Raw genomic sequence first — 27,929 nt, forward strand, 5'->3', positions numbered from 1 at the left:
TGTCTATTACACATCTCGCAGTTCGCAAGTTTGACAAGTCAGATATGTATAGCCACGAGCTGAGGTTGTATTGGTCGTCTCCATCCTTGCTATAGCGGATTGGGTCGCCACAAGTGAGACAGATCCATCCCAAACAAGGACGATCTTGGGCAGTTGATCATTTGGCACATAGGCAGATCTATATTTAGAACCATCAGCCCCTAGTAGAATGTGGAGATTTCTAGTCATGAATATATATATTAGTTCTGCGAGGACCCGTGAGGAGCACTGAGATATATGATAATGCATTGGGCTCGCTATCAAGCACGCCTTTTCTGGTTGCACGGAGACAGGGGTTGGGTTATTTCAAGAACTCAACAATTTACTCGCCCTCGTAAAGGCGAGAGGAAAACTTCTCCATGTCTCAGAATGACAAGCCTTGTGGTACGTTACACCTTTGCGGAAGCAGTCTCGTGAACGCCCCCTGGATGGGTGTATCGGGAGATGCACTACACCCTTGGCAGATCTGTGTAACTCGGATCACCTGGGACCGCGCCGCCTCGGACTTCCGCAGGAGAGCTAGCCTGGTTCGGCAGAGCTATCATTGTCTACAGACCTGAAGAATTTACTCTGCCACACATCTGAAGACGCCACATCCGTGAGGGTATGTCACTTAATATCACACATCCAAGGCACGACTGTTGATCAGCCGCTCCTAGCGGTCATGGCTGGCTTTCCGCGTCAATAAATGATGCAAAGGAAGCGGAAATGACGATGTGGTGGGAATGCACTCTTCCGGAGTGTGGTCGTGCTGGCCTTGGCAACTAGGACCCTCAAGTCTCGTTCCGAAGAATTTGCGTAGTATAAGTAGAAGGGCAGTAACTGATGAAAGCGAAGTAATTTATGGGAACGGTAAAATCTGGAAACCTACGCCTGTCGTTATGCATGCCTCCGCGCCACTTTGGGGGCTACTCGCTCCTTCCCTGTTATTTGGTGTACTCAGCACTGCGGCTCCTCCAACGAAACATGGACCTCAGGCTCCAGGCAGTTGCAACACACCGGGAAACCGACGTTGTTGGACTGATGGCTTCGACATCAGCACGGACTACTATCAATCTTTTCCCGATGGCGTGAATAGAGAGTACACCTTCGTTCTTACCGAGCTTGACAACTGGACTGGGCCCGACGGCCACGTCCAGGAAAAGGTCATGCTTGTAAACGGGCAGCTGCCTGGGCCGGCAATCACTGCAAACTGGGGAGACACAATCACTGTCCATGTGACGAATAATCTGAGAACCAACGGGTGAGACCGGCACACCTTAATCCCCTCATACGCCTATGATGCTAATTCGACATGACATCAGGACTTCGATGCATTGGCACGGCATCCACCAGCGTCTTACCAACATCCAGGATGGCGCCAACGGTGCTACCGAGTGCCCTCTTGCTCCGGGCCAGAGCAAGACCTACCGGTTTCGGGCAACACAATACGGTGAGCAGACCTGCATATACTTCCCAGGTCATGAACATATCTATTGACAACATGATATCCACGTAGGCTCGGGCTGGTATCACTCCCACTTCTCGGCCCAGTACACAAACGGCGTCTTCGGCACCATACAAATTAATGGCCCATCCTCGGCGAACTATGACGTTGACTTGGGAGTGCTGCCGAGCTGGGACTACTATTACTTCACTGCGGACCAAGGCGTCAAATTGACACAGGGCTTCCCTATCCCACCGGACAGCAACAACGTGCTGATCAACGGAACGAATATCAATCCTGCAAATCCAAGCCAGGGGAGATATGCGGTCATCAAGGTGACCCCCGGCGCCGTCCACCGCCTGCACCTCATTAATCCATCCACCCAAAATAACTTCCAGGTATCCCTGGTGGGACATAGCTTCACCGTTATAGGCACCGACTTTGTCCCCATCCAACCCGTCACAATGGACACTGTGTTTCTAGCGGTGGCGCAGCGCTACGAGGTCCTCATCGACACGCGGGGCAAGCCCGTCGACAACTATTGGTTCAACGTGACGCTCTCGGCGACGGGGCTGTGCGGCACCTCCAAGAACCCGGCGCCCGCCGCGATAGTTCGCTACGACGGCGCCTCCGCGACCAAACTGCCCACCAACCCCGGCAAGCGGCCGACTGACACTCTGTGTCAGGACCGCGGCGACTACTCGCCCATCATCCAGCGCAGTGCCCCTCGCGAGGGCTTCACGCCGACCGTCGCGGCGCAAGACTCCCTGCCCGTGTCGCTGACTTTCCCGCCCAAGTCTAAGACGGTCAGCTGGTACGTCAACGGCAGCTCCATGGACGTGGACTGGGGCATGCCGACACTAGACTACGTGCTCTCGCACGCGCCACTGACGACGATCCCGCGGCCCCGCAACGTCGTGCGCGTCGACAAGCCGAACGAGTGGACCTACTGGGTGGTGCAGAACCTGTCGCCCGTGCCGCACCCGATGCACCTGCACGGCCACGACTTCCTGCTGCTGGGGCGGTCGGATCCGCTGCGGGCGGCGCTCTCGCTCGCCGAGCTGCTGGCGCGGCTCCTGCTCGGGGACCTGACGCCGCTCACGCGCGTCTTCAATGCGGCGAGCGGCGGCGACATGGGCCGGCTCAACTTCAACAACCCGACGCGCCGCGACACCGTCATGCTGCCCGCGCTCGGCTACGTGGTGCTGGCCTTCGCGGCCGACAACCCGGGCAACTGGCTGTTCCACTGCCACATCGCGTGGCACGCGAGCGGCGGGCTGGCGGTCCAGTTCGTCGAGCGCGCGGGCGAGCAGGAGGCCCTCATCTCCCCCGAGGACCGGCGGCAGTATGGCGAGACTTGCCGGGCGTGGAGGGCGTATTACCCGACGGACCCTTATCGGAAGGAGGATTCGGGACTCTAGGTCCGATGATCGGGGTAGTTGTTCCGTTGGTGGCTGGGGCTGCAGGAGAGGGGGGAGAGAACAAATTTGGCTTCACTTGATAATATTCTTGTTTTTGTCTAAAGATACACGGAATTGTTCGTTATGGTTTCAGTACATAAGTTCCAAGGGACTTGGATAATGCCCCGAAGAGATGACATCAGTCTAAAGTTTCGACGCGCGTAGAATAATCTAGAAAGCTCCTTGCGTTACTCACGAGAACCCCTATGGCTTCTTCCCTGCTTCGGATCACGCCCATCACTTGGTTCTATGACAGCCTAGTACCATATCAAGCACATTGCGGCTGACAACCGTTGTACTCCACTAACGTGTTATTCCAAATATAGTCAAGCCACAAAGGGTTCTACGGACTTGACAAGCTGTAAGGGACCAAACTTGTGTCATGTGTCTCAAAGATCCGCCCCGAAGCGTCCATTCACTTACCAACTCCACGGAATAACGACCCAAAGAGGGTGAGGGGAAGAGGGGCCGGCATGCGTCAGCATCGAAAGCGTCCATTGTCTTCATCAAATAAGGTATTAAGAACAGCATCTTGAGGATGGTTCCAATGAAGCTATTCTGAAAACAAACAAGGGGGAAACCACCGACTTGCAAACCCCTTGCTGGCCAGAATCTAGGGAGGAGACGACTCCTATTGCTGGGCTTCTTTATAATATTTGACGTCTAGCCCGTCCGGAATCGCGATGGAGCATTGGACATCAGTGAGGGTATCCAAGCTGAAAAGCTAAGATCGCCGCCTTGTAGATGCAAGGCACATGCCCTCCCTTGGGATAAACGGGTTTAGTAACCCTCGGACCTCTCGATAGTCTCGAACTCATACAACAACGATAGACCCAGTCACTCCCCAAACAAGTCCTCTTCAAATTCGGTTGATATTATTAGAAGGGCTCACGATGGAACTGATACGGCCATATCTTCTTCCCCGGAGCCTCCGTCCATTGCCCACCCCTCGCTTTGTGGCGGGAGCGATAACGTGGGATGAGTAACATGCTAGCCAAACAAGGGCGTATCTACTACATGCGTGCAACCCTCCTTCCCCTTCCGCATCATTTGACAAGTAGCACACAGTCACCATGGGAGGGTTGCATTGAAGATGATCCCTTAATAAGCTGGCGGGGAGCGGCGGGATGAGTCTTATCCCCGCGCATGGTGTCAGCAGCCAGCAGGCAGCATATGATTCACAATGATTCCAGGAACCCAGTGGTCTGGGCACGATGCAGTGATTGGACGAACAGTATGAGGTAGAGTAAACCCCCTGCAGAAATGCCAACCCCGAAGCTCTGGGTGGGAGTATATGCATGATCTGGTGGGGATCACGCGATAGACGAAACCTGCATTTGCTTACATGATCTAGCATGATCACTCGCAAACTTTTGCCACGGCTCTGGGAACAGGTACGGTACTTGTATATCCCCAACAGAGTAAAGAATGGTATTTTGCATTGCTTGGGACATGCATCGATTTATCAGACGGGGAAGTTCCAAGTGCATGATTTGGCGGTTACACGAAGACAGGCAGGAAATCTGGTGTGGCGCATAATACGCCTCCTCATTTCCTTCCCCCTTCTTGAGCCCCTCGGCGCAGGCGCTCGCGATGCTATCGATATGCAAGATGCGCATTACCTAGAACTGCGAGGCGCACTAGTGAGGCGCCCTTGCGCGAGGCAATAAGGCACTGGCGCCGAACCCCATCCCTTCAATGGCCCGGACTAGTTCGAGCCACCATGCAGGTATCCGGGCCTAGAGTAGCCGCACGATTCTGAGTTGATGAAGCAACGCCGACGCCTAAGTACCTTGGCCTGCATCCCAGGTGCATATAACGGCATCGCCCTGCTAGCAAACAGAAACACGATGGGTGGTCAGCTTCGATAACGCTGCAGATGGGAGTGCAAGTGCCTCCAACCCAATGGCGGGGTTCCCAGGCATATGTCGAGCCTCCTCTTCTCTTATTGGAGGGCTGGCCCACTGAAGCAGCCAAGCCGACTGGGGGGACTGATATGTATGGTAATGTGGGACGGGCCCGAAGAGGAGGGAGCAACTGTTAGCCGAGGGCTGCCTATCGTCTTGCCGACGATAGTATAAAGCCGTGATGCCCGCAGCCGTCTGGTGAGACATTTCGGCCTGAAGGGAGACCACACAGGGCAGTATCCCGTCTACCACACGATACCCGACCACCCGAGTTTCTCCTGAAACCTTTCCCCTGCTGCTCACTCTAGGTGCAGTTTCGTCACTGCACAAGCCAAACTACCATGGGATCCATCACTTACGGGCTCAATGGCCTCCACCTTGACGGGGTCCAGGAACTCGACGCCTTGATCATCGGCGGCGGCTTCGGGGGAGTCTACCAGCTCAAACACCTTCGCGGCGCCGGATATAAGGTCAAGCTGGTCGAGGTTGGCAGCGACTATGGTGGCGTCTGGTATTGGAACCGGTATCCGGGCGCGCGGGTTGACTCGTCCATCCCCGTTTACGAGTTCAGCGACCCAGACCTCTGGAAGACCTGGTCCTGGAAGCAGCGCTTCCCGGGCTCGGCCGAGCTGCGGGCCTACTTTGCCCACGTCGCCGAAGTCTGGGACTTGCGGCGGGACACCGAGTTCGACGCCTACGTCGAGTCAGCCGTCTGGGACGACAGCGAGGCCAAGTGGACCATCAAGACCAAGAAGGGCGGCGTCTACAAGGCCAAGTTCTTCCTGCCCAACACGGGTTTTGCGGCGAAGCGATACATCCCGGACTGGAAGGGCATCGACAGCTTTGAGGGTACGTTCCTCCACCCTTCATACTGGCCCCACGAGGAGCCGGACCTGAAGGGCAAGAAGGTGGCCGTCATCGGCACGGGTTCCACGGGGATCCAGATCGCCACCGACCTTGCACCCATCGCCGGCGAGCTCGTCGTCTTCCAACGCACCATCAACACCAGCATGCCCATGAGGCAGGTTGACTATGAGGACGGCGAGCAGGAGATCGCCCGCGAAGACTACCCGGACTTTTATAGGGGACGGACCGACAGCTTCGGCGGGTTTGACTTCAACTTCCTTGGCCGGTCCACCTTCGACGACGGCCTGGCGAAGCGACTGGAGACGTATGAGAAGCTGTGGGCATCGGGGGACTTCAAATTCTGGCTCGCGACATACCAGGACATGCTGTTCGACGATTACGCCAACCGCGAAGCATACAACTTCTGGCGCGACAAGACCCGGGCCAAGATCCACGATCCACGAGTCCGAGACATCTTGGCCCCCATGAAGCAGCCCTACTCGTTTGGCTGCAAACGCGTGTCCCTCGAGAACGGCTTTTTCGAGATCTTCAACGAGCCCCATGTGCACCTAGTCGACGTCAACTCGACGCCGATTGAGAGGATTACTCCCAAGGGTATCAAGACCCCGGAAAAGGAATGGGAGTTTGATTACATCATTTGCGCCACGGGTTTCGATTCACTCACAGGTGGCCTGAAACAGATCGACATCAGAGGACCGTCCGGCCAATCGCTCGCAGAACACTGGAAGGACGCGACCTACACCAACTTGGGCATGTCGGTCTCTGGATTCCCTAACATGTTCTTTTCGTACGGACCGCAGGCTCCAAGCCCCTTCTGCAACGGACCGACCTGCGCCCAGCTCCAAGGTGATTGGATTCTCAATCTCATGAACCACATGCGCGACAAGGGGTTCAAGAAGGTCGAGGCGGAAAGAGAAAGCGAGATCAAATGGCGCGATCTGGTAGTGAATATCGCAAACGCTACCTTGCTGCCAAAAACGCGTTCGGTGAGTATCCCAGAGACTGTCCAGTATTCGTAGATTTGCTCTTTGCGCTGACACATCATGCAGTGGTATATGGGCGACAATATCCCGGGGAAGCCACGGGAGCCTTTGCTCTACCTCGCCGGTGTACCCGCGTACTACAAGACACTTGGCGAGACCGCAGAAAACGGCTACACGGGTTTCAAGCTTCAGTAACCTTGGAAAACGGGGGCAGTTGTAAGTGAGGCCAGAAATGAGCCGCGCGGGTTCGGTTAGAAAGGGAGGGTTGAAAAGAGGTCTTTCGGGACATCATGTATACATCCATCTCAAATCAGTTAAATAAAAGATCAAGGCCATCTTGTACCATGCGCTCAGATGATCCGGACCTCATTGATGGATATAATGCACCGCAGCGAGTACGATGCAATGATGATGCGAAAGTCAATTGCCACGTCTGCCAGGTGGTCTGCTCCCCGCGGGAAACATATGGAGGAAGAACTACCCCATCTTCTGTTTCCGCCTGACCCAGACTTCTTGGTCATCAGCCTGCTGCTCTTGGCTTTCTGTGGCGCTCTTGGTCACAGGACGGAGGTCGATCTCCCAGATAGCCAGTTTGTAGGCGCCTCTGTCGCCTTGACCCGTGTGCAGGTCGAACGACCAGTCATGTTTCGGGCAACTGATGCCGGAACTCAGCTTGATGCCGAAATCCTCGATATCAAAAGGGGCACCTCTCGATAAAGGGTACGAGGAGTGCGGGCAACGCTGGCGGACGTCCGTCAGTCAATAAGTGTAACTAAGCAATCGCAACCGCGGGCGTTAAGAGCTCACATTGTCCACCGCGTGGAACTTCCCCTTGTATTGGAAGACCAACACCTGGTCTTTCAGCGTCGTCGTATCGGGGACGCCCGCGTCCACCTCAGACGCCTCGGTGACACCTGGCGTGCCATTTGCGCGCGGTACGTGGTACACCTTGCAGCCCGGGGCTGATCCTTTCGGACTGCACGGGCGTCTTTCCGAAACCGATTTGCCGTCCATATCCAAGTTGGGAAAAGAAGAGGCCAGGCCAACGAAGTTCCATGGGTCGCCTCGTCTATTGCCGAAGGCGAAAGGTAAGGTGCTGGCCATGCCTGGGGATTCAACAGGCTCTTATCTGGCGGACTGAGCTGGGTCGGCGATAAGACGAAGAAATACCTCAGGAATTAGAGGTGACAGCGTCGAGAGGGAGAGGGGGACTTTGTCAAGAAAGAAAAAAGAGCGATTGAACGATGCGATTATGAGAGCCTCTGGTTCCTTTCATCGTAACCAACAGAACTGTAGCGCTGCAGAGCCGCTGTTCGGCACGCTGAATTTCCAAGGGTTCTAATGAGGTGAGAAGCACAGCGGCTGGCGGCAGCTTATCGATACTAGTACCTGGGTGGGTCCTGCCCTGCCCCTTTCAACTCCTTTACCCATCGCGGCTTCCAAGACACTCATCATACTGGTATGTCAACGACCATCATGATGATGGTTACCATGTATACAGGCTTACTGCTTACTTTCAGCTTTGACTTTGGCGTTTGCCGCCAAAAGCCAACCAGAAGACATATGGTCATTTCGACATCCATTATTTCAATCCCTCAATGCAGATGCACTGGTCAGCCGTTAGAGGCATGCTCGAAAGGATATGTGCTGGCCAACCGTCACTAATTGTAGAGACCGAAATGATGACTGTGCTGTGCTGTAAGAGGATGTGGAAGTCATCCAGTCCGCAATGGATTCCAAAGCCGGCCGTGAATTGGCAGTAACAGAATGGATGCTCAACACTTCACGAGAAGCATTACTCTAAAGACGTAAAGCTTGTGAATGGGACATGCTACCTACCTAGTTGCCGGTCGAAACATGGATTGCTATCGACACGGATCAGAAAGTGGTCATCATGATATACCAGCAGGAATTCAATAGCCCCCATATGGAGCTACAGCCCATGGTATGACAGAGTTGTGACTGCTCCAGAAACTTCAAGTTCAAGGCAGCAAGGAGAATATTCGAGATACCAAAGGAATCGGGCGTCCTCCTACTGTATGTTTTCTGGTCCGCATAAAGCTGGAACGGCTTTTCGACTTCACGCTTAGTTCCCCACTCAGAGGTTAGTTCGACAACTAAGCTTGACCCCTCGTCTGACTGTCTGGATCTCTCAGTTTGCAGGCCCCTCTTTGCCAGCTGGGCAGCACCACGTTCTATCTGTAGAACACTCCAGCGAGTACTGCAGCGAGGATAGCTATCGGCTTAGTTCCAAAACAACCCAGCATTGTACGTTGCTAGTATCCATAGTAATAGAGTCTGTACGTGTTGAGGAGCGATCTAAGCGTAGTAACAGCGGCTATAACAATCGCTGGCCCTCTTTGACCAGCTGGATCTGAAATGCGGATACCTACTAGAGTCAGGAAGCTTCAGATAAGTTCTAACTCATTCTAAGCATAGAAGCAGGTGGACAGGCAGATTTACCAGCAACCGTCAAGGTGGGCGTGCTTCGAACAGAGTGTAAGCTACGGATGAGGCCTAGGTAGAACCATGGTTCCAGGAAATGGGCTGCTGGCTGGCTAGGCCAGGATGCATAAAGCCTCAACCAGGTAGAAGACAAATCGCGCCAAATAAAACAGCGAAAGAAAGAGCTGCGACCGAAGCATTCAATGCCTAAATTTAGATACATCAAATACTCATGTAACTGGAATAACGGTGAATGTTCAGTACGTACTCAGAATTGGCGTTGCGATTCAACCCTGCGGGCATCATTCGGTACCAGCAACCCGGAACGCTCGGTCAACTTGGCCTAGCCGACCGCCTAGGGCGCAGGTGGCGAGATATGCAGGTACACAAGTCGAGCATGCAACAACATCCAGGGACCAAAACAGGGACCAGAGCAGGGCCCAAAGCCTCAAAAGGCGCCGCTCAATTGCGAAGGGCACCATCATTCTGATCATCGTACCTGTACACGTAGGAAAATGACTATGAAACATGGAAAACGAAAGGATGCCTACCTAGTTCCGAGACGGCGCAGCCCGCCCTGTACCCACCGATATCTTGCTGAGGCCCACGCTTCCCGCGTAGCGCGACGCCAGCCCACCGATTTGGCATCCATCTTTTGACGTCATAAAGACGCTTGCGATAACAACAGAGACGACAATTTCGCCGAGACGAAAATTCAAGGCAGAGCTTGCAGGATAGTGCCGAAACATGGATCGAGAAAAGGGCCGCGACGGTTCCTATGGGGTTGTTGCGCGACACGTAGTCAGTCGATGTCAGGTTGAGCTGTTTGTCTGGTCAGCTGAAGTAGACGAGTTCTCGCCCGAATAGAAAAAGACAGTTTCTTGAGCTCCCTCGAGGCCTGATCGACCAATAAATCCGAACACCCACCCCAAAACAAAAAAGACCACAGTGAAGAGAATACATACAGCGCGACTTCGCTCGAAAGAATAAAAACTGCTCAGTATGGCTGTTGGATCCGATACCACGACGAGGGATGTCCAGAGTTTGCCTCAGGCGCTCCAGAGGGAGCTGAAACGCATCGAGTCCGACTTCACACTCGACACGGCGATGCTAAAGAAGATCACAGACAGGTTCGTCGAGGAACTCCGTGAAGGACTGGAGAAGCCGAACCAAAATCTGGTGTGTATTCCTCTGGATATCCAAGCATAAGAAGGGAGGTTATGAGCTGACGAAGTTGTGATTTGAATAGGCCATGGAAGTCACATGGGTGTTAGGATCACCAACCGGCAAGGAGGCGGGCTCGTTCCTCGTCGTCGATCTCGGCGGCACAAACCTGCGGATATGTTGGATCACCCTGAAGACGAACGCCCAGCAGACGGAGATGGAGCAGAAGCGCTACTCCCTCCCCGCCTCCATCAAGACAGCAACCTCCGAGGAGCTCTGGGACCTCATCTCCGACTCTGTTGAGGACTTCATCAAAGAATTCAAGCTGCATGACGGCAGCTCGAAACCGTGAGTTGCACCGCTTTGATCCGCAATCATGGCTGGAGCTAATGCAAACCAGGTTGCCCTTGGGCTTCACCTTCTCATATCCCCTGGCGCAAGACTATATTGACCACGGAAAGCTGAAGACGTGGACGAAGGGTTTCGACATCAAGGGAATGGAGGGCGAGGATATCGCCGCGCAGTTCAGGAGTTCCCTGGAAAAGAGGGTAAGCAACCAAACCCACGACCCACCGGGACCCCGAAATCACTAACATGTCGTAGAAACTACCTGTGAAGCTGGTGTCCGTTATCAACGACACAACTGGCGCCATGATCGCATCTGCATATCTCGACCCGGAGACGATCGTGGGAGGAATCTTCGGCACCGGATGCAACGCGGCTTATATGGAGGATGTTGGCTCGATACCGAAGCTCAAGACAACGCTGCCCAAGGACACCAAGATGGCCATCAACTGCGAGTACGGAGCATTCGACAACTCGCACCAGGTCTTACCCCGAACCAAGTACGACATCGAGATCTGCCGCGAGTCGGCGCGACCAGACGAACAAGCCTTCGAGAAGATGAGCGCGGGCTTGTACCTGGGCGAGATCTTCCGCCTCGTCATGCTCGACCTGCACGAGCAGGGCCTTGCCTTCAAGGGCCAGAATGCCTTCGATAAGCTGAATCAAGCCTTCAAGCTCGACACCGAGTTCTTGTCGGGGCTGGAGCACAACACCGACAAGGAGATCCAAGCACGCTTTGAGAAGACGCTGGACCTGAAGGCTGGCCGGGACGAGTTGGTCGTGTCACGACGCGTTGCAGAGTCAATTGCGCTGCGCGGTGCCAGGCTATGCGTGTGCGGTATTGCTGCCATCATCAAGAAGAAGGGCATCACTAAGGGCCACGTCGCCGCCGACGGATCGGTTGCGATCAAGCACCCCGGGTTCCGGAGGCGATGGACCGAAGCCATGGGCGAGGTCCTGGACTGGCCAAGCAACCGCACCGAGGACCCCATCATCATGACGAGTGCTGAAGATGGAAGCGGCATTGGCGCGGCTGTTATTTCAGCTATGACAATCAAGCGGAATAACGATGGCCTGACAGAAGGCATCCAGTTTGAGGGCACCACCAAATGAACAGGTCTTGGGCGAGGCAAAGGCGCTTTGTGTCAAACACGATGATGATTTATTAATGAAAGATTGGTGTCAATCACACAATCGCAAAACCAAATTAAAAATCGCAAAATAATAAACAAATACTGGTGCCATGGTAGCTGATAAGCAGCGATGGCGTGAGGAAGCAGCTCATATCGATGGCACTTGCGGTCCAGCCGGGTTTGCACTGGCTGCTGCCACTGGCACTGAGGTTGGTGGCCTGGAACGGGCCCAAAGGTTAAGCTCGGGCAGCTAGATTCCAGTGGATGGGATTGTGGCAGAAAGAACAAATAGACAGACTCACGCAACTTGACTCGAATAGGCTCAAGAGAGTGATATAATATCGCAAAAGAGAAAAAAGAGATTCAAAACATATACTTGATTCAATCGAAGACAGTTTGTGATTATTGGAAAGAACGTCTTCACGTTGAGCTTGTAGGTGCTGAGCGGTGCACAGTGAATTGAAGTTGAATTGCGGGGAGGGACCATCTCTCGATCCACAAGAAGTGAAGAGCCAAAGAGCAAGTTCGCCCAAGAAGACTGCGATCACGTGACGAGCTTCCAACTTCACCTCATCTGTAGCATATCCCTTTCCGGACTGAAGACTCAATCACTCCCGCGTGACACGGCCTTGCTTATTGGAAGCGCTATAAAAGTGCAGCTAAGAGGCTGTGGAATAGTATGAACTAAGGGAGAAGGGGAATAAGGGGTGAAACCAGGAACATATACTCAAGATGGAGAGGCGCAAGGAGCAAAACACCATCATGGGTAAGGAGACAACTATACTCATACCCCCTTAACGTCATACACATGTGTTTGCCATTCCAGCCTTAATTGTCAGAGTCTATGGGTGGATTGGTGTTCGTTTGCTCGCCGTGCCCCGGCTGATGCCGCAGGGCGAGACTCCGTATTTGCCTGGGGGGTTGCGGCTTGCAAGTGCGGCTCGGCCCCGGGCCCACGATGGCATCGTGAAGCCGCGATGCGCAGCCGCGATACCTCAGCCGCAGCAATGAGATTTTTTAAGAGCTTCTAGCTCTTGATGGCACTTCCCTTTGGGATTTTCAACAACCATCACAGGATTGCAACATCTGTCGCGACCACCCACCACCCACCACCATCACCACCATCTGTACCACCCCCTTTCCATCAAGCCTGATACGATGGCTACCTCGGAGGAAACCTCGGCCGCTTGGGAGGCCTACGAGAAGGCCTCCCAAGAGGATCTTGAGATGGCAATCGAGATGGCCATTCAAGACGAGCTGGGTAAAGCGGTCGAGAGACTCGACGTTGCTTGCGACTCAGAGCAGGGCAGTCCGTAAGTTCATCCTCATCCAACACGAAGACAATATCTTAGGTATTTTGCGCATCTGGAGATACCTCCAGCGCATCGTCACTTGGCGGGCTCGCATATTGGACTCGCTCCAATTGATCAATGTCAACGCTCGAGATATTGTCCTGATACGGTTTCACGCGTCACCGAATGCAGTCGCTCAACGACGACGACTGCATTGGAAGCCACCCAAATGATGCGGGCCCTCCATTGATTGAAACGATTCCTCTACTTAACCCAACAATCAATGTTTACCTATCTGATATGTTTCTAACTGCTTTTCCTCACAGTTCGACAGCCTCTATTCTCGCCAGCTTCCCCATTCCGCCCTCTGGATATCCACCTCTTCCCTCCTCCTCCTCTTCATCCTCTTCTTCCTCGTCATCATCAGACACCAATTCCTCTGCTGGAAGCAACGCAGCCATGGATAAAAACCCTGATCCTAACACCATCCTAGACCGCCATGAGAAGGCCATCGCCGACATCCTCAAGCGTTTCCTCAACATGGTCGTCGCCGCCACTGAGCCCATTGACGAGGGCTACACCCCCGAGAAGGCAAGCCTGAACCAGGTGCAGATGGAGACTGAGACTGCGGCTCTGGTAAGTTTTCTTCGTATCTAATCAATTCCCATTAAACTTTCCTTCACCTGCCCATCATCTACCCCGTCAAACTTGTATTTTGGTACCGGCCAGCAATCATCTTGCATCCCACGTGCCCCACCATAACCACAAACACCTTGACAGTCACTTCCACTTCCGATTTGGTCACCCCAATCACTCTGAGTGCCTTCCTTCTCTAATCATCAACCCCTCCTTCCGCCCCAAAACAGGTCAAAGCCATCGAGAACCTTCTCGGCCTCACGCGCGAGATCCGCCGCCTCTGGATGACCGGCCCCCTGACCACCGTCGCCACCGCCGACCAGCGCGACCAGGCCCGCGACGCCGCCATCGACGCCAAGACGGAGCGCATCTGCACCCTTTTCAACCAGTGGATCACGTTGCGCGAGGAGAACCAGCGCGCCGCCCGCCGCCGCCTCGCCGAGAAGCAGCAAGGAGGAAGCGACAGCGACAAGGATGCTGAAACTGGTCCTGAGTCAGCTGCGGCTGCTGGTGCTGCCGATCACGCTACTCGCCCTGCTGCTGCTGGTGGTTCTGCAGTCACTGGTTCGGCTGCTGACCAGGCTGGAGGTATGGCTTGAGCAGAACGGATGGACTACCCCAGAGCATGAGTAGCACGCTTTACATGCACACCGAGTGAAGACGGAAAGGCATGGCTATTTCGGATTTGAGTTATGGACTTGGCTTTGGAGGATGGCACCAATGATTGTTTGGGCCACAACTACTGCAGACACATGGAGTTGGCCTTTTACTGCCCAAGACACACTGGGATCTCATATGAGACGAAAGCAACGCTGAATGTATTCGGACAACATGCATGAATTGTCCCTGAATTTGAACTTCTACGGTGCTCGTAACAGATGCTATGTGATTTATTACTCTTCTACGATATCACCTTCATTAACCTCATCGCCAAGCTCCTGTTTCAGGGCCTTGGGCACATCGTCGGCTTGGCCTGTGCGCTTTGCAGCAGCTTCCATGCCGCCGGCTGTTACCCAGAGGAAGTAATCGGTCTTGAAGTTATCGATCTGGTGGAAGAAGGCATGGAATCTGGGTGGGTAATTATTAGCTACTGTATACTGAGTCGCGTGTTGTTATTATCACGAAATTTGACTTACGAGTTCTCCTTCTCCTCCAGGTCAAAGATGCGCTGGTAAATGTGCGAGTCCTTGAAGGCCTGCAGCTCCTTCTCGTAGTTGCCAAAGTCGATCTTGGGCCGGTCGTAGCTCTCCGCGGCGCGCGTGTTGTAGTTCTCGAACACGGGTCGCTCCAGCAGCAAGCCCAGGCCAGGAGCCTTGGGGATGCTGATGCGGCCAGGCCTGTAGGACTCCTCCATACGCGACAGGTCAGTGCCGCACCGCGTCACGAGCACGGCCATACCAACCATCTTACGGATCTGGTGCATCATGAAGGACTGGCCGTGCACCTTGAGCGAGAGCCACTCCGTATCGTTAATCTGGATCGGCTTCGGGTTCACGATGAAGGACTTGATGTGGCGCTTGGCGGACGGGTCGTTCGGAGACTTCTGCACCGTGTAGTTGTGGTAGTTGCGCGTGCCAAGGTACTGGTTCAACGCCCCCTGAAGCCGGGCAATGTGCTCAGGTGTGACGCGGTACTTGCGCTTCGCTGCAACATAGGCGGCCTTGATCTCCTTGACGGCAATGTCCACGGGACTGGCCTCCTTAGGCGGCTTCACCTCTTCCGTAGCCTTCTCCTGGGGCGCAGCGGCCTCGGCATCCACACCCATGGCCTCGGCATCGGGCTGTTCTGTAGCACCGGTAGAGGTAGGTGGGGCATCCGGTAACGTTTCGTTTGTTGCTTCTGTGGCATCAACTCGGGCTTCATTGGTTGCAGAAGAGTCGTCCTTCTTGGCGGCCTTCTCTGTTTTCGTCTCAGGCGTCTCGTCCTCCGCCGCAAATAAGCGCCTCATGACCTTCTCGCGCACATCAGGCTCGAGCCTCTCGAGGATAGGCAGGATGTCGGTTTTCTCGACCTCGTGCCAAAAGTCCTTGAGGTCACCGAGCTTATTGGCATAGTCTTCCTCAACACCCTTCTCCTTGACCGAATCGAGCACCTTCTTCCCTAAGAAGCTTTCGTGGTGGGGAGGTAGAAGACAATAGCTGGGCATGAGGTACTCGTACCATCTAGAGTCGCATGTTTGGTAGCAGTTGAATGCATTGTTGGTTCGTTGTATGCCCCAAACACGGATTTGGGGAGGGAGCGCCTCGTTGATCTTCTGCACAATATCTTCGTCTTCAATGATCAACTTCAAGGAGATGACATTGCCGGCAGCGTGCACACCCTTGTCGGTTCGGGCACAGCGGACCAGTTGGGACTTTCTCGGGTCATCGGCGTTGACCTTCGAGATAGCTTTCGCGGCGACGAATGCCGCGAACAAGTCGCCTTCGATAGTCTTCTCCCTGTGGTTGATTTGCATGCCGTGGTAGCCCGTGCCAGCGTATCCAATCATGACAGCCACCTTGCGTTTCGGTCGGCGCTCCTCGGCGGCAATTTCTTCCTCGGTGAAGGGAATGCTCATGTAGCTAGGCTTGTCGCGTGCCGATTCGGTAGGCTCACTGCCCTCGCCGGCAGTGGCCAAACTGGCGCCGTCCTCGCCGACCTTCCGGCGCTTGCTGTCTTGCCAGTCGTCATTGCGGCCCCGTTTGTCTGTACGTTTACGGCTTTGTTCTGTGTTAGCTCGCATTGGCTGGGGCTTTTTCGCAATGAAGAAAAAGCTGGTAAACTTACCCGTCTGCGTTGCGTCCGAGGTCTCTGCGCTTGCCTTCACCTTTATCTTTGTTGTCACGGCCTCCACCGCCACCGCCGCCTCTACCACCTCCTCTGCCACCTCGTCCTCGGCCGCGCTTGTTGTCGAACCGACCGTTCTTGGGCTTGCGGTCGCCTCTTGTCTCGTTGCCGCCTGCGTTTGGAAGCGCCGAGCCGTCTGGGGCAGACTGAATGGATTGAGCAGCTTTGCTGTTGTCACCGCTGCCGAATGGAGCGGCAGGGGCAGGTGCAGGAGCCGCGCTCGCGGATGTATCTTGTTCAATGCCCATTTTGCGAGCTGTATTCGCATGCTTGTCAAGGTTCAGATTTGTCGCTTTGAGAACTTTCCCCAATTTTTGGACGAGCAAACAAAATGTCGAGCACTTAGCGCAATCCCACTTCGTTTCGTTGCGACAAGCTAAAGATCCATAGGCTTATCGATTAGACATAGTGGGGAGGCCCCTCTATTGATAGTAGGGACCCTTCAAGCTTACAGGGGTACTACAGCCTAAACGGGCCTGGGCTACAAGGAGGTAGGTACCAGCCAGACGACTTACAGCAGGGCATGCAAGAAGCAACAGGAGCGGGCAATCAAATGTAGGTCGCTTCATACAGGCTTCAGGACTCCAATATTCTGTTTGCTTCGCGGTTATACGATATAGTACATCTCTCATACAGCATCGATGGTCCCAGACCCAAATGACCAAACAAGCAATTACCCTAATCGTAGACCGAAAGTTCGGCCCAGAGTGTTTGACCAGCAGCCACTGATGCAATGCGGAAAGAATTGGTGCCCAGGTCAAGAGCGAGCAGCAAACAACATGAACTCACGGTTCATACTTCATCTCTCTTTGACTCTAAACAGAAATGCTTCCTAAAGGACATCTCGATCGTGATTGACACCAAAACCGGCCTAATCACCGACATATTCTCCCGTAACGATGAGCCGCTCAACCAATGTGAGCTGTCTGGGCCCAACTCGATCGACCTCCGCGGTCTGTCGGTGCTGCCTGGTCTCGTTGACGCCCACACGCACATCTTCCTGCATCCGTACACCGAGGTGTCCTCGCTAAATCAGATGCGTGACGAGAGCGCCGTGGAGCGCATCGTGCGGGCCACCAACCACGCCCGAGCCGCACTGGAAGCCGGCTACACCACCTACCGTGACCTCGGCACCGAGGGCCTCCGGGACGCCGACGCCAGCTTCCGCGACACCATCAACCGGGGCCTGACGCCTGGTCCGCGCATGTTCGTGGCCACCGAGTGCATCGCCTCGAGCGGCGGCTACGAGATCCGGCAAGAGAGCCGCAGCTCACTCGGCTGCTGCGGCGGGACCACCGTGCCACGCATCTCCGACCCTGCAGACGGCGTCGACGGGGTGCGCGCCGCAGTACGCCGACGGCTAGGTGCGGGCGCTGACATCGTCAAGTTCTACGCCGACTACCGCAAACGCGCCCTGCGGTTCCCAGCACCGACATGGCCCGGGGCCCCCGAGATACGGTTTCCGCCCTCGGCGGAGCCACTCTACGGGGTAAGGAACCCCAACACGCTGCTCTTCAATCAGGCCGAGATGGACGCCATGGTAGCGGAGGCGCGGCTGGCCCGCGCACCCATCGCGGCACATGCCCAAAGCCCGGAAGCCGTCATCATGGCAGCAAAGGCAGGCGTCACGAGCATCGAGCATGGCGTAACGCCGAGTGACGACGCGCTACAGGCTATGAAGGACCACGACGTCCTCTTCGTGCCGACGCTCTCGGTGTTCGAGGCTGTGAAGGGTTCCTTCGGTGAAAATGCCGAGCAGACCTGGCGGGATATCCTGCAGCACACGAAGAACGCCTTCGACCGTGGCATCCGCATGGCGTGCGGTGGCGACACGGGCGCCGTCGCTCACGGAGAGAACGTGCGGGAGCTCGAGCTATTTGCCGAGGCGGGCATCCCGACGCCGGATGTGCTGCAGGCAGCAACATTGCGAGGGTGGGAGGCCTGCGGAGGTGATCTTTGCGGACGGCGGTTTGGCTACGTAGGGGCTGGCTGGGCTGCAGACCTTATTGCCGTCCCAGGGGATCCCCTCAAGGACCTCGGCGCTCTTCGGAACGTCGTGTTCGTGATGAAGGATGGCGAGGTATACAAGGGCGGTAAATGAGCATGCCACCCATGCAATCTGAAGGGTTTCCCGGATTCGCTCTGAGTAGCCGGGGCCAAAATTCAACATATAGCGATTACCGTAGGTCCGGTGATAGCACTTGCCGTTGCTTCCTGGGTAATTCCGTTCGCAACCCTGCAACGCTTTGGATCGATGCTTTTTTGTGCTTACCTATCGAATAAAGGAGAGGCCGTTCATTTGACTCACCATTACAGTTGCATTCTGGACTCCAAATCTCAATGATCTTCGTCACGGCCAAATGTCGAATTAGGGGTCAACTGATACCCAATTCTTCGACCGGGAAGCGTTGATAGCTCAGGGATGTATTCTCCCATCTATGTAATCGAATACTTCGAGGCCTAATCTATCCGCAATGGTCAACCCGACATCGTGCTTTACGCTGTCCATAATACGTCTCGAGTGGATCGACCTTATCTACGACGTCTGAATACCTACCTCGCTTCGAATCCGTCCTCAGTCATCGAACGGGCCATATTGGCTGGTCGATGTCGAACCCTCATGGCTTGTTCATCCCCATGCCTGATACCAGGTTGAAAAAGAGGAGGCTGGGGTCATGACTGGATGCGCAATCTTTCGACTGGACCGAAGGACTGAGGCACGTAGAGTCATCAACCATATCTTTCACAGTCGAGAGCAGGTTTTTGCTAGGTGACTCATTCAAAACCACCTCATATTACGAAATTCCTCGGGTCGCCCAACCTCCTCGATTTATATAAGCTTTGCTGCCTCCCATGCCCCTAGGCGAACCGTGGTTGGAAGCCAGGCACCCCTATTCACAGTATGACTCTTCCCGATAAGCTTTTCTTCACCTTCTATATACTTACTCAGCCAGGCATGCTGAACTTAATGATAGCAAGGGCCCGATATGGGAATAAATATCAAGATGATCATTTCACAACAGCACTACTCCCGCCATCCCATGACTGGGCTGTTCCTGACCCTGATTCCAAGTCAATATAGCATAGCACATACCCGACAAGAAAAGGTCATGTCCATTTATTCCCTTGATCGTCTGTGTATGTGACTTTTACGCAGTATCCAAGGCTCAGCACTTCGATTCCTCGCAGCAATTCTCGTAACCAAGTGTATCATAAACCTAGTCGCCGCAACTGTGGCCCGACCACTCAACCATACTCCCCCATGACTCCTCGCACAAATTTCTGTCTAGCAGCCCAAAGTTGCAAAAACTTTACTGAAGGCGACTTCTGCCTTAATCGGAGGCCCAGGCCCGAAAATGAAACATATAAATAGGGCCTTTTCCCCCAGCTTTTTTCTTTCCATCCTTCCATCCTTCCATCCTATTTATTAGTTTTTCTCTTATGTGATTTCAACTCCTTACTTTTATTGTCGCTTTACCTCGCAACCTTTCCTCCCTCGTCTTTCTTCCTTGCCTTCCTCACCTTTTCTTCCTTACCTTTTCTCACTCTCCTTTTCTCACTCACTTCAGGTAAGTTCTTCACTTTCTTTTTGTCTTTTTGTTTTTTGCACTAGCTAGATCGTCCGGGCTCAATGACGCAAAACTTTTGGGGACTCCTGGGAAGACGTCAATCACGGTCATTCGGACCCTCTCATGTCGGCGCCGGACTACATATGAAGTTCGATTTCGAAGTGCAGTAGCCTGTGGAGGCAGCTATTGCTTTCGTCATCGGCTTCGCTATCTCATGCTGAGGGCTCCGCTTGAGACTCGCATGGGGTGCACGAACCATTCATGAGTGACCCAGGGGCTCTATATCGGCTTACGTCTTCAAAAGTTTGCCGTCATCGCCCTGTACCTCCATCCACCCTCGGTCCCAGCTCCATGACATTAAACTGTGAGCTGTCCGCGACGACAATAAACTAGCCCTCCTTCCCCTTCGCCGTCCCCCACAGTCCAAGCTCCAAGACTTCTTAAACTGTTGAAGCTGTCCGCAATGACACGTAAACTAGTATGCCCAGTCCATGTCCCATGACTTTAAACTGGTGATGTGTCCGCAATGACACCTGAAACTACCAGTCCATGTCCCATGACTTTAAACTGGTGATGTGTCCGCAATGACACCTGAAACTACGAGTCCAGACCCCATGACTTTAAACTGGTGGTTGTCCGCAACGACAGAAAACTAGTATGCCAGTCCAAACCCCATGACTTTAAACTGGTGGTTGTCCGCAACGACAGAAAACTAGTATGCCAGTCCAAGCCGCATGACTATAAACTGTGAGCGTGTCCGCAATGACACCTTTAAACTAGCGCCCGCCCGCCCCTCCCTCCCCTTTCCTCACTTCACCTCACTTCACCTTCCCTTCCCAGCTCTCACTTCACCTTCCCTTTTCTCCATCCACCTCACTTCACCTTGCTTTCCCTTCCCTTCCCTACCCTTCCCTGCCCTTGCCTTCCTCTGCTCTCTTCCCTTGCCTTCTTCCCCTGCCTTCCCCTGCTTCCGTTCACTTTCTTCACTTTCCCTCGCCACCACCAGTCTGATGCTCTAAGACTATAAACAATGGAGTTGTCCGCAACGACACGTAAACTAGTATACTCTCAGGGTCCAAGCTCCAAGACCTTAAACTGCGAGCGTCCGCAATGGCAATAAACTAACGCCCACCCGCCCGTCGCCGTCGCCCGTCTCCGTCGCCCGTCTCCGTCGCCGTCGTCTCCGCCCTCGCCGTCGTCCTCGCCGTCGCCCGTCGCCTCCGCCGTCCCTCTCCCAAGTCTGCTGCTCTAAGACTATAAACAAATGAGTTGTCCGCAACGACAATAAACTAGTATGCTCCCCTTCCCTCCTCTCCCCTCAGGGTCCAAGCTCCAAGACCTTAAACTGCGAGCGTCCGCGATGACAATAAACTAACACCCAACCAGCCGTCCGCCGTGCCCCTTCCCCTTTCCCCTCCCCTTCAGTCCAAGCTCTATGACTTGAGAAAATCTATGAGCCATCCGCAACGATGCGAAACTAGTATGCAGTCCAAGCCCAAGACTCTAAACTGTAGGCGGTCCGAAATGACAATAAACTACTACCCACCCGCCCGTCCGCCCCTCCCCTTCCCCTTCCCCTTCAGTCCAAGCTCCACGACTATGAGAAAATCTGCGAGCCATCCGCAACGATGCGAAACTAGTATGCAGTCCATGTCCAAGACTTTAAACTGTAGGCGGTCCGTAATGACAATAAACTATCTCCTTCATCCGCCCGCCCTTCCCCTGCCCCTTTCAGTCCAAGCTACACGACTATGAGAAAAACTGTTAGCCATCCGCAATTGATGTAAAACTAGTATACTTCCATTCCCTTCTGGACCACTTTGGACAAGTGTTTCTTCCACCCGCGGACAGGTCTTCCACCCGCGGACAGGTCTTCCACCCCCGGAAAGGTGTCACCTCTATCACCCAGGACAAGTGTTCGGACAAGTATTCATATTCATTATCACTATATCTGCTAACGTCTCTGATAGTGCCTGGCCCACCACCACCTACGAACCCCAGCACCGCTCACACCTCGCTCTTCTCCCCTCGTCGGCTCCATTGGTGCACCAAACCCTGGCTCGTCCGATGCTTCTCCTGGTACAGCATGTCCGTCATGTGCTTGAACAGCCAAGGATACGCGTTGTGGTAATTGATGCTGTGGTCGCTGTCCGTGAACGACTGCCAGTCCATCTTCTGCGGGCTGATGCCCGCCCCCACTAACAAGTCAATCAGGGCCGCCGAGTTCTGGTAGTGCACGTTGTCGTCGCCCGTGCCGTGGTAGATGGCGAAACGCCCCGCAATGTTCCGGAATCCCTCGGGCTTTCGGACGGCCGTCTCGTTGTACCCCGCCTCGTTGGTCGCTGGCACCTTCATGTACCGCTCCGTGTACATGCTGTCGTAGAAACGCCAGTCGCTGACGGGTGCGACGATGAGAGCGTGGCTGAAGACGCCGCTGTCGGCTTCAATCACTTTGGACGACAGGTATCCTCCGAATGACCAGCCCTGGATGCCGATCTTGGATGCGTCGATGTAAGGCCGGGACTCGGCTAGCTGCTGTGCCACCCAGATCTGGTCTTCGGCCTCGAGCTTGCCCAGGTGAGCAGCCACTGTGGATCGGAACTCACGTCCCTTATAACCTGTGCCTCGCCCGTCCACCGTATACGTGATGTACTCGAGCTCCGGATCCGAGGTAATGTACGCCTTCCAGTCAATGGCCTTGAAGGACTTGGAGACTTCCTGGGCACCCGGGCCGCCGTATGGAATGAACAGTACCGGATAGGTCTTCGAAGGGTCGAATTTCGGCGGTAGACGTTCCATCACGTTGAAGCTGAAGCCCGAAGGGTGGTCCAGACTGAAGTACGTGATGTTCGGCAAACTGTAAGCCTCGAGCTTCTTGAGAAGGGCTTCGTTGGAAGTAATGACACGGATGGGCTCTGTGCTGTTGATCGAGTAGAGCTCCTATTGACTCTCGACGTTAGTGACGGCTCCTTTGAGGATGAACAGAAAGCGAATATGGAACGATCGACTCATCAACCTCCAGTACACCAAGGTAATGGCTAGTAACCACTGGGTCGCGGGGAATGACCGATCAATAGGAAGGAACTACACCGAAAGTCGCTTACCTGGTACGGCACGTCGGGTCCCTGATAGCTGAGGATGTAGTACCCTCCCGCCGACGAGAACGAAGCAGACCAGACGGCCGGGACGGTGTCATCGACGAGCGGTTTCTTCGCCAGAGTCGCGTAGGAGACCGAGTACAGATGGCGCTCGGTGCTATGTTTCTCCGTTGACGTATAGTAGATGAGTTCCTTCGCGGTGTCGACCTTGACGATTGACACAACTTCCCAATCGCCACTCGTAACGGCGATACCTTCACCCCCCTCGGCAGGGTACAGGTAGATGTGCTGCCACCCAGACTCGTCGGAAACATCGAGGTACCAGCTCCCAGTGCCGTTGATCTCGCCGACGTATTGCATCAGCAAGGTATTTTCCAGCCACCCATCGGTACCATCCCGCTCACGAATCACAGTCGAACCGACGTCGAGTTCTGATGTGACAGTTACTTTGACGTGCTTAGACTGATCTTGGACACGGTTGAAAGCCCGGTACACAAGTGTGTCGTGACTATCCGTCAGCCAGGCCACTTCTCCAATAACCAGGTCCTCGGGCGCATATGCGGTTATGTCCACGGGCTGGACTTTGCCGGTCTCGACATTGAGCAGTGTCAAGCTGACCGTCGGGTTCTTGGTGCCGACTTTGGGATAACGCAGCTGCAGTTCTTCTGGGTAGCTGGGTGCTACCGCCTGTCCATCCATGTAGTATGGAATGGTAAAGGTCTCGACCCCGGTTTCATTGAAGCTCAGAAAGGCAACGGCCATTCCGTCGGGCGAGAACCAGAGCGTCTTCCTGTCGCCGAAGATTTCTTCCTCGTAAACCCAGTCAGGCACGGCGTGGAAGAGATCTGGGCCGCCGTCTTCAGTGATCTGGGTGACGGTGCCATTGGTGTTCAGAAACAAGTTGTTTCCCCGAACAAAAGCAATGGCCTCCCCAACTGGCGCAAACTCAGCGTACTGGAGGTCTCCATCCTGATCGGCAACAAGAGGCACAATGTCGCCAGACTCGACGTCAAGGACCGAGTAGTCGGCAAAGAACGAGTGCCGGTACTGCTTCTTGTAGTTGGTGGAGAACAGGACTTTCTTCAGGTCCGAACGGATGGTGTAATCGCGCACCTACCAGCCCTCGGCGTTAGTATAACTCTTTTGGGATATTTCTTGTACGAGCACCGGAGAGTAAGGCATAAATAGTGGAAGAGAATGAATAAACACTGAAACATTTACACCCTCAGGAATAGCATCAGCAGCTACGAACGTCGAATTCTCGCCGGTAATGAAGTTCTCGAGGATCAGAGCGCCCGAATCGTCTTGATAGATGAACTGGCCGTCCTCGCCGCCGCTTAGCCAATCGATCGACTGGGAGCTAGCTCGGAACGCGGGCGACACCACGGTCTCGTTGAAGGTGATCAGCTTGTCGCCATTACCGAGAGGCTGGTGAGGTTGCCGCGGTGGCTCAATGGCCAGCGTTGCACCGAAGATGGCGGGGGCCACCAAAAGGAGCCTGGGGAGTGTGGGGACCTTCATTTATACCAAGGTAACGGTGCTAGCGTTAAGGACGTATTGAAAGGAGCAACCTATTGACGCTCGGCATCAGTACTTGCTTCCCAATGGAATAAACAGGATATCCTAGGAGGGAACACCGGAGTAAACGATGTTTTTCTACCGCAAGGCATTGGACTAACAAGGATTCAACACTAGGGCTTAGAGCAATAGCCGCCAGTATAGGGGCAAATGAACACCCAAAGTCACTCACAGCAATGGCAATGGGCCGGCGTCGACGGGGCCAACTGAGGACGGGTAGGAAGAAGGAGTGACAGCGGCCTCGAGACTTGAAGGGTAGGACGAAGAGAGGAAGAAGGGGATGTCACTTGAGGACCCAACGATCGGGGGCAACGACTTAATATCTAGAACATGCCACTCGCGTACAAACAAGTCGGTTGCATGCATGGGACTCAATCAACCGGCCCCGTCTCCGAGACAACTATCAGCCGCGACTCGCACGTACTCCGCATACTTTCCGAATGCCATGATGGAGACCGACAGTAGAGAGGTATTCAGGAAGCCAAGGACCGGCGAAGTCTTGGCTGCAGCTTATCGGCCAATCCACGACCCCAATTGCCCCGGCGCGGCGTACAGGGTTGCAGAACGACCTACCAGTTATGGAAGGCGCGACCAAATTGCCTTCTTTAGCGGCATATGCGCGTAGAGTCGAGGGGTTGCAGTGCTGCCCTGGATGCACATGCATGCGGTTTGTCAATTGGACTTTTGCAAATTTAACATTGTTCCTTGTTCCAGCATGGACGCTAGATGCTGGCGTAGTGACTTAGCGGACATTGATGGGCCTGGGAAGTCCGCTAATGCTTGGGCTTGGAGGGGTAGCGAACCCCGCGTTCCTGATGGATCGATCAATGGCTCTGCCGGTTTGGCGCCGCCTGACGACTAAGGTTTTCTTTGGAACCTCCCTCTACTTCGACCGTCCACAACTTTCGCAAGTCCAACCACTATCCCGGGAAGTTGTCAATCTGCAAGTCCCAAACCAGACCGTGATGCGTCTTGACTTTCTGAAACTTCACCTCCGTGACGGGAACCAGCGCGTCATCGAATTTCAGAAAGACATCAAGGCCCTCGACGCGATCTCCTTTGAGGGCCCAAAGCCCCTGGCGATGTGGACATTGGGACGCCACCCGGCCCTTCTCGGGCGTCCAACTAATTGGACTCCAGCCTAACGCGTCGTCTGCAGTGCGTGCATCGAGGCTCTTGCTGCCGTTCACCTCCTCTGGGGTATACTGCCATTCATTGCTGCCGGCTGTGGCGACCTTGGCCGAGCAGGTACCTGCCGCGTTCGACGGAGTCCCCGCCCTGCTCGACAGAATATTTACCCTTCTCGTGAGGGTCTCTTTGTTGTCCCGATAGGCCTCATTCTTATTTGCAAGACTCTTGCCTCCGACGGCACCGCTTGCAGCGAGGAACAATACGGGATTGAATTCGAAGTCGAAGCAAAGTTTGAGTTGGCTGATTATCTTGCTCTGTCTCCAAACATCGATCGTCGCAATCCAGCCCTGACTGCCTGAACCATTGGGTATGGTCACCAAGCGCGTCGCATCGTCCCAGATCAATCCTGGGGGCCCAGAGATCTTGAACAGTGGCTCATTTTTCGAATTGCGTCTAAGCAGTGTACTGCATATCCGATAACCGAATGTCTGCATCGCCACCAATTCTGGCCTTGTCGCCTTGGGATGTCGCACATAGACGGGAACATCGCGGGAATAAGCATCACGCCCAGAACTTTCCCAGCCCAATGCCGGCCTCACGTTATTCTTGACCTCTTCCCCATCCACGCTGACCCGAACATACTGATCATCTTCATCCAGACGCTTTAGGAATATTCCGCTCACGTTGCCTCCAACCGGGGCTGGGTTTGGTAGCGAGGCTAGATCATTGCAGTGTATCCGTGCAAGGTATGTGTCCAACGTCCAAGGCGTCAGGTTGAGGGAGATCTCTACGCCCCTGTTTGTCAACCTGTACGCGCTACGCCCCTTCCTTGGACGAACAGTCGTCACATTTCCACATCCTGCGAAGTCCTCCGGTGTTCTTGCCAGCAGGCCCCCATAGCAATCGCCCATGCCGACCCAAGCGAAGACAGAATGATCATCTGATGTTCTGATTATCTCTTCTTGGAGACGAAGAAACGCGTTCTCACGCTCGCCGTAGAGCACTGGCAGGTTAATACCGAATAGACCAAAGAGGCTGTAAGCACGGTCCTCGACTACGGTCCCCTTGCGGCCAGCAGCCCAAGACATGCGCTCGGCAATGGAATAGTCCTCAAGACTTGCCTTGTTCTCCAGCAAACTGGTGCTGATGCCAGTTCTCTCGTGGATTTTCTGCTTTAATTCGTGCTTGTCCCCAATGTATCGCCAGTTCTTGTCGTAGAACTTGACATTTTTCGGGGCAACAAGCTCTTGGAGCGTCCAGGCTCTCTCGAACCATTCATCGCGCCCAATATCAATGCTGGGTGCCGGTGCGTGGTCCAGATCTGTATCCTTCAGATGGACATAGCAGACGGTCGAGTCTTCATACCATCGATACATGCTGTTGATGGACTCCTGCAGCTCTGCGCTACTGGTTTTATCGATGCAGCAAGTGTCAAGCCACACATAGCGAAGGCCATCCCGTCTGGCAAGCTCACACGTACGAGTGATCTTAAAGTACCCCTTCTTGCCGCGTGCATGGTCCTGCTGACGGAGGTCGCTATACTTCACCTCGTCCTCTTCATGAAGCCATCTGTGCGACAGAATTCCGTACTTGGAAGTCCTACCCTCTTGAAGGGCGAGGCTGTCTTCTTCCCGCAGCTGCGCCGCATTGGCGAATTGAGCAGTGTTAACGTCGATCAATCTGAGGGGCATATTGGTGTTGGTGTGAGCCAAATGCCCTCGTGGACAAATGGGCCCATATGGGAATGCGCCGCACCGATCGTACGAGCAATTGAATTGAGGTTGGTGACAAAAACGGTGAGCTGGCAGGTGACATGACCCGCCAAGGAGGCACAAGAAATTGGCTGAGCAGTCAGGCAGCAAAACGCGAAAAACCATTCGGTCAGTGCAACGGCTTTTATGCAGATCCACCTGCGAATAGCCGTTGATTGGGGGCGAGATTTCCATGTCAGGCTTAGTGGTGGTCTATTTTAAGGGATGCCGGTTGGCCGTGATCTTCAACCAACAATGCTCCAGTTAGTTAGACGGCGA

General features: G+C 54.3%; 10 protein-coding genes across 10 annotated transcripts; 6 read left to right on the top strand and 4 right to left on the bottom strand.

The window, feature by feature from the left end:
* Window positions 1–920: 920 nt before the first annotated feature.
* PG985_012606 (uncharacterized protein) lies at window positions 921–2,886 on the top strand (the record flags this gene model as incomplete). Its single annotated transcript, XM_066832372.1, has 3 exons — window positions 921–1,282; window positions 1,344–1,471; window positions 1,538–2,886. The coding sequence occupies 3 exons, from the start codon at window positions 921–923 to the stop codon at window positions 2,884–2,886; spliced, it is 1,839 nt and encodes a 612-aa protein (XP_066680422.1).
* A 2,287-nt stretch (window positions 2,887–5,173) lies between these two features.
* PG985_012607 (uncharacterized protein) lies at window positions 5,174–6,877 on the top strand (the record flags this gene model as incomplete). Its single annotated transcript, XM_066832373.1, has 2 exons — window positions 5,174–6,685; window positions 6,749–6,877. The coding sequence occupies 2 exons, from the start codon at window positions 5,174–5,176 to the stop codon at window positions 6,875–6,877; spliced, it is 1,641 nt and encodes a 546-aa protein (XP_066680423.1).
* Window positions 6,878–7,159: 282 nt separating this feature from the next.
* PG985_012608 (uncharacterized protein) lies at window positions 7,160–7,786 on the bottom strand (the record flags this gene model as incomplete). Its single annotated transcript, XM_066832374.1, has 2 exons — window positions 7,160–7,423; window positions 7,490–7,786. The coding sequence occupies 2 exons, from the start codon at window positions 7,784–7,786 to the stop codon at window positions 7,160–7,162; spliced, it is 561 nt and encodes a 186-aa protein (XP_066680424.1).
* A 2,343-nt stretch (window positions 7,787–10,129) lies between these two features.
* On the top strand, window positions 10,130–10,336 carry PG985_012609 (hexokinase; the record flags this gene model as incomplete). The annotated part of the gene is made up of 1 exon (XM_066832375.1): window positions 10,130–10,336. One exon carries the CDS (start codon window positions 10,130–10,132, stop codon window positions 10,334–10,336), a length of 207 nt encoding a protein of 68 aa, XP_066680425.1.
* A 43-nt stretch (window positions 10,337–10,379) lies between these two features.
* Window positions 10,380–11,749, top strand: PG985_012610 (uncharacterized protein; the record flags this gene model as incomplete). The annotated part of the gene is made up of 3 exons (XM_066832376.1): window positions 10,380–10,639; window positions 10,692–10,839; window positions 10,895–11,749. The coding sequence occupies 3 exons, from the start codon at window positions 10,380–10,382 to the stop codon at window positions 11,747–11,749; spliced, it is 1,263 nt and encodes a 420-aa protein (XP_066680426.1).
* A 1,178-nt stretch (window positions 11,750–12,927) lies between these two features.
* Window positions 12,928–14,296, top strand: PG985_012611 (uncharacterized protein; the record flags this gene model as incomplete). The annotated part of the gene is made up of 3 exons (XM_066832377.1): window positions 12,928–13,082; window positions 13,388–13,697; window positions 13,928–14,296. 3 exons carry the CDS (start codon window positions 12,928–12,930, stop codon window positions 14,294–14,296), a joined length of 834 nt encoding a protein of 277 aa, XP_066680427.1.
* A 294-nt stretch (window positions 14,297–14,590) lies between these two features.
* Window positions 14,591–16,771, bottom strand: PG985_012612 (uncharacterized protein; the record flags this gene model as incomplete). The annotated part of the gene is made up of 3 exons (XM_066832378.1): window positions 14,591–14,765; window positions 14,834–16,396; window positions 16,464–16,771. The coding sequence occupies 3 exons, from the start codon at window positions 16,769–16,771 to the stop codon at window positions 14,591–14,593; spliced, it is 2,046 nt and encodes a 681-aa protein (XP_066680428.1).
* Window positions 16,772–17,256: 485 nt separating this feature from the next.
* PG985_012613 (uncharacterized protein) lies at window positions 17,257–18,624 on the top strand (the record flags this gene model as incomplete). Its single annotated transcript, XM_066832379.1, has 1 exon — window positions 17,257–18,624. One exon carries the CDS (start codon window positions 17,257–17,259, stop codon window positions 18,622–18,624), a length of 1,368 nt encoding a protein of 455 aa, XP_066680429.1.
* Window positions 18,625–22,099: 3,475 nt separating this feature from the next.
* Window positions 22,100–24,711, bottom strand: PG985_012614 (uncharacterized protein; the record flags this gene model as incomplete). The annotated part of the gene is made up of 3 exons (XM_066832380.1): window positions 22,100–23,032; window positions 23,197–24,303; window positions 24,412–24,711. 3 exons carry the CDS (start codon window positions 24,709–24,711, stop codon window positions 22,100–22,102), a joined length of 2,340 nt encoding a protein of 779 aa, XP_066680430.1.
* A 977-nt stretch (window positions 24,712–25,688) lies between these two features.
* PG985_012615 (uncharacterized protein) lies at window positions 25,689–27,590 on the bottom strand (the record flags this gene model as incomplete). Its single annotated transcript, XM_066832381.1, has 2 exons — window positions 25,689–26,617; window positions 27,428–27,590. The coding sequence occupies 2 exons, from the start codon at window positions 27,588–27,590 to the stop codon at window positions 25,689–25,691; spliced, it is 1,092 nt and encodes a 363-aa protein (XP_066680431.1).
* Between the last annotated feature and the right edge of the window lie 339 nt (window positions 27,591–27,929).

This window comes from Apiospora marii (genome assembly GCF_038362585.1).
Source record: "Apiospora marii strain CBS 49790 chromosome Unknown utg000009l_segment0_segment0, whole genome shotgun sequence".
Lineage (NCBI taxonomy): Eukaryota > Fungi > Ascomycota > Sordariomycetes > Amphisphaeriales > Apiosporaceae > Apiospora > Apiospora marii.